Raw genomic sequence first — 4,276 nt, 5'->3', positions numbered from 1 at the left:
AGCTGTGGTTATAAGGCCCTACTGTGGAGGTGCTGTATCTTGCTACATTGCTTCTGACCTAAGCAATAAACAGGGAACAAGGGTGATCCTTCATCCACAAGGAGCTAAAATAGAAGGGACAAGAGATGGGTTTTGGATGTGATTGGGATGACTGAAGGGTTAGTATGTGTGTAAGTTGTGAGCAGAAGTGAAAGAATCAAGATGAATGGTCTTCAACTAAAAGAAGTTCCTCTGTATAGAAACCTTACAGTCATTCATACACAGATGTGCATTTCAACTTCTAGCTAGCCATCTTCAGGAGTCTTGTAAGTGAAACTTTTTACCGATTCTACTTCCACTATCCTACAGCTAACTATTTCCAAATATTTTTTTCTTAGACTCTGGTATCTCCTCAACAAAATAGGGTTTTCTAACCTATGCTCTTTAACCCATTAAACTCCGATGACAAGATTCTTGTCATTTGGTCAAATAAAACAAAAAATCATAAAACACCAAAATGTTTGATCAAACACCAGAAGAATATGACGTCAGTAGTCCTCGCTTCGCTCGCGAGCGAAGCGAGGACTGACGTCATATTTTTCTGGTGTTTGATCAAACATTTTGGTGTTTTATGATTTTTTGTTTTATTTGACCAAATGACAAGGAATCTTGTCATCGGAGTTTAATGGGTTAAGAATAGGATTAACAAACCCTAGGAAAAAAAATCAGATGGGGCAATGTTACTTGCCTCTGTTAAAAAAAAATCCCTTTTCTTCCTACTCTTTTCCTTTCTCTTTTCTTCTCTCCTTTGTGCTCCTTTTGTCATACCTTTACACTGCACCAATTGTTGTATCTATATGTATATTACATGCATACTATTTTAGATCTTTATAGTTCCACTCCTGTAACAGAACAGCTACGAGATACTATATCAAGATCCCTCAAAGACGGTCCCATTGGCACAAAGCAAACAGTGCACTAACGCAAAGCTACAAAAAAGAGGAACTTGATCACAAAGGTTAACTGTAAATAAAAAGTTAAAGCTCTGGCCCTTGTCTCTGAGCCTTCCAGCTGGTCTTGATGAATACCTTTTCTGTCAAAATATCAGCAAATAACAAAAAACATATTTCAACATATATGGAGTTTCATATCTCCTCTGAAGACACGACATTATATAATAAGAGAAATGTAATTCCAATTTTGAATAAGTCATCAAATCCATTTATGGGTTTTACAAAATGTCTAATGTCCTAGGTATGTTTGTCTATGAAATTCTGTCACTGGACAGTGATTACAAGATCTCATGACAATACACTTTTATCAAGTATAAACTTGTTTGCACAGTTTCCAACCATTTTACAAACAAGGAATAATAAACAATCTGCATTACATTATGAAATGAAATGTTTTCCCTTCTAACCCATACTATGGATATACTATTGCACTCCACAGACCTGGGGTAACGACTGATTGTACTTAAGTTCTAAGAACAGAGCAGGGAAATGACCTATTTTACTAGGACATCCAATGTACAAATCTCAGGGTTTAAACCTGGAACAGTATTTAACTAAATACTTCCAAGTCGACCTTTTCCACTTGATCACTGAAGTTACTGTGTTGTACAACAGTATGGAAATAGGAGGGATATAATGTCGTGGGTGAAATTATTTGAATAAATGCATTGTGGGTGAATTTTTGTTAATAAATGCAGGAGTTCACAGGAAGTTGTCTAATACAACTGAAGACACAATCCCAGATTGTATATATTTAGCAAAGGACCAGCAGAGTGCTACATATGAGCAGTGAAGGCCTACAGGAGGTTGTGTGGGAATTAAAGGATAGGATTGCAATTAGGATTATGATATGAATGAGGGAAACAATGACTGGTGATCCTAAACTGAGTGGAATTATTAATAACTACATGAGACTATGGGTGATTCAACTCTTGGATGTTGTATGTATTGGTGAACATTTTCAAATTTGCCAATGGAAAGCGTAGGGACAGGAGAAGGCTGTGGTGAGGTGGGGTTACATTTGCAAATGATGGGGTTGGAATGAAGGTTAAAGCAAAGATTGAGTCATGAAACGAATATCACTAGCGACATCATCTATAAAGTTTAGGTAACACAGCTGTAAGATATAAATGGTTATCACTTTGGTTAACTTCCAAATGAAATCTAATGTATTATATCTAATAATGATATACATAATGCATTGTAAATCTATAATTTCATTCTCTTTATACTATCATCTATAGAATTTGGATAAAATTTTATTGCAGAAAATGCAAACTTTGTATGTACACTATCCTTACAAGATCATAAACATCACATTTTCGATTACTGCCCTCAAATGGTCACTTCATTCATTGTTCATAAACAGCAATACATATATCCAGTGACGAGGTTTACTCTGTTCATGATTCAAAAAGTAAATGTTAAACCCTCATGAAACTGGTGCTTTGCAATGGGAAGTGCATTCTCGTCTTATTATTCCCTTGGAAACAGCAATAATCTAACTGTTCATCTTGCTCTCTCTTCCTATTTTGTTTTCTGGCCAGTCATCTAACCAAATGTGGCTGCAAACAAACTGTGTATGTCTACCACTTTAAAGTTAAGGCACACCGAAACACACTTCTAACAACACACTGTCATCACCGTATCCACAAATCTTTTCGTAAACTAAGTCTTAGGCAGTGTCTTGTCCTGGTTTTTGAAGAGCACTCACAGTGGCCAGACAAGTGTTGCATCCTCAATTGGTCCCGGGTGCCTCACAGCCACACACAGCAGATTTCTCCTTCACAAAAAATTGAATATCAATTTCGATTTCCTTAGCATGAGGCCCAGTGATGGAAGATATTTTTGATGTGATAATATAATATGTAGAACTGTATATATGGCATGGGTCATACATATCACTGCAGCATGGGACTGCCCAAAACGAGGAAGCTACAAAAGGGTACAGTGACAGTGGGGGCTGTTTGTGGACCGGTATTGCATGGGGGCTACAACATCAACACCACAAAGAACAACTACTGCCGTGTGCAGGGACTTCTTATATATGGCACGAGGCTGTAAAACCACCTGACTAAGGCCGGACTAGAGTCGGGGTGAGAAATCCACCCAACTTGACTTTCTCTCTTCCCACTGGAGGTTCGGAAGCGTCTGTCGGGAAGGAAATACGCAAGACCAGGTTGGTGTTGGGTCGGAAGCCTGAATACTACCTTGAGGGTCTGCCAAGCTCCGTGGGGCCACCTGGGTGCAAATCATCTTGATTACATTTCTTCCAAAGTGCTCAAGACGATCTAGAGATCAAAGATGGTCTAACATCATACAGATCCCCTCCTCTAGAAGGTGACGACGACGACGACCTCTGTGACGAGAAAGCGGTGAAGGGTGAAGAATCCGTTAGGAGTCAGACTTTAGTCGTGGTTTCCGGAGGCTCCGGCAAATCTTCCAGACTGACGGACTTGGTGTCGTCCTCACCGGTGTAGAGAAAGTACTTAGCGGGCTTCCGCCTGTGCGAGTCCCAGCGCCAGAGAACGCCGCCGCCCTTCCATACCCGTCTCACAATGATGTACAAGGTCACGATCAATACCAAGCCGGGTAGCGTGAAGACCAGTGTCAGGAGGGGCCCCAGCCCCGTGGAGATCAGATCCACGGGCGCGGAACACGCCGGGAAAGACTCGAGGAGGACCCGAGTGCCGTTGGACGAGGCTGTGAGGATGTCTTGCAGCGCCGGGTTGGGTGCCCGGAGGGTAGCACAGGCGGTGTAGGTGGCCGGGCGCAGGTCGACGAAGGCAAGGCGCGACCTACTGCAGTTGAGCTGCTGCTGTCGGGCAGCCACTTTCCAAATGTCCTCGTTCTCCTTCTGCAGGACAACGACGTGGTACCGGCAGGAGGCCTCGCCGCCCAGGACGCGGGTGTGCACCACCAGGGCAGCCCCGGCCTGCTGTGCTGTCATGACGCTGAGGTCCGCCCCTGTGGTTGTCGGGTAGGCCTGAGTGGTCGCCGCCGCGTCCGCCGTGTCGTTGAGACGAGTGTGTTGCCACGACGGAGGTGTGGCCGAGGGGGGCACGGACAGCGGGAGTGGCTCGGAGCACTCGAAGATGAAGGACTCGTCGTCGGAGGTGCCCTTTTCCCGGATGACGAGGCAATAGTAGTAGGTGCCCCCGGGGAGGAGCAGGTCCCCCGGCACCATAACCACGACGCGGTTCGGGTTGGGCAGGCTCTCCGAGGAGCAGTTAAAGTAGACCTTCTCTGAAAGCTGTTGGTACAGCTGCTCCTGGTGCTCGACC

The 4,276-nt window shown here is 43.7% G+C and overlaps 1 protein-coding gene across 3 annotated transcripts in view; it reads right to left on the bottom strand.

Annotated features, from left to right (window-relative positions):
- Nucleotides 1-675: 675 nt before the first annotated feature.
- Nucleotides 676-4,276, bottom strand: part of LOC143038054 (uncharacterized) — a 340,384-nt gene continuing 336,783 nt past the window's right edge. For all 3 annotated transcript variants that reach the window (XM_076206939.1, XM_076206940.1, XM_076206938.1), the window contains one exon: nt 676-4,276. This exon is cut by the window's right edge and continues 251 nt beyond it. In XM_076206939.1, coding sequence (XP_076063054.1) covers nt 3,394-4,276 — 883 coding nt within the window. In that variant the 3' untranslated portion in view covers nt 676-3,393.

This window comes from Oratosquilla oratoria, chromosome 23, assembly GCF_046742065.1.
Source record: "Oratosquilla oratoria isolate Oo_2021 chromosome 23, ASM4674206v1, whole genome shotgun sequence".
Taxonomy (NCBI): Eukaryota; Metazoa; Arthropoda; class Malacostraca; order Stomatopoda; family Squillidae; genus Oratosquilla; species Oratosquilla oratoria.
The sequence above is the reverse complement of the archived record's forward strand: the minus strand, read 5'-3'. Positions and strand labels throughout refer to the sequence as shown.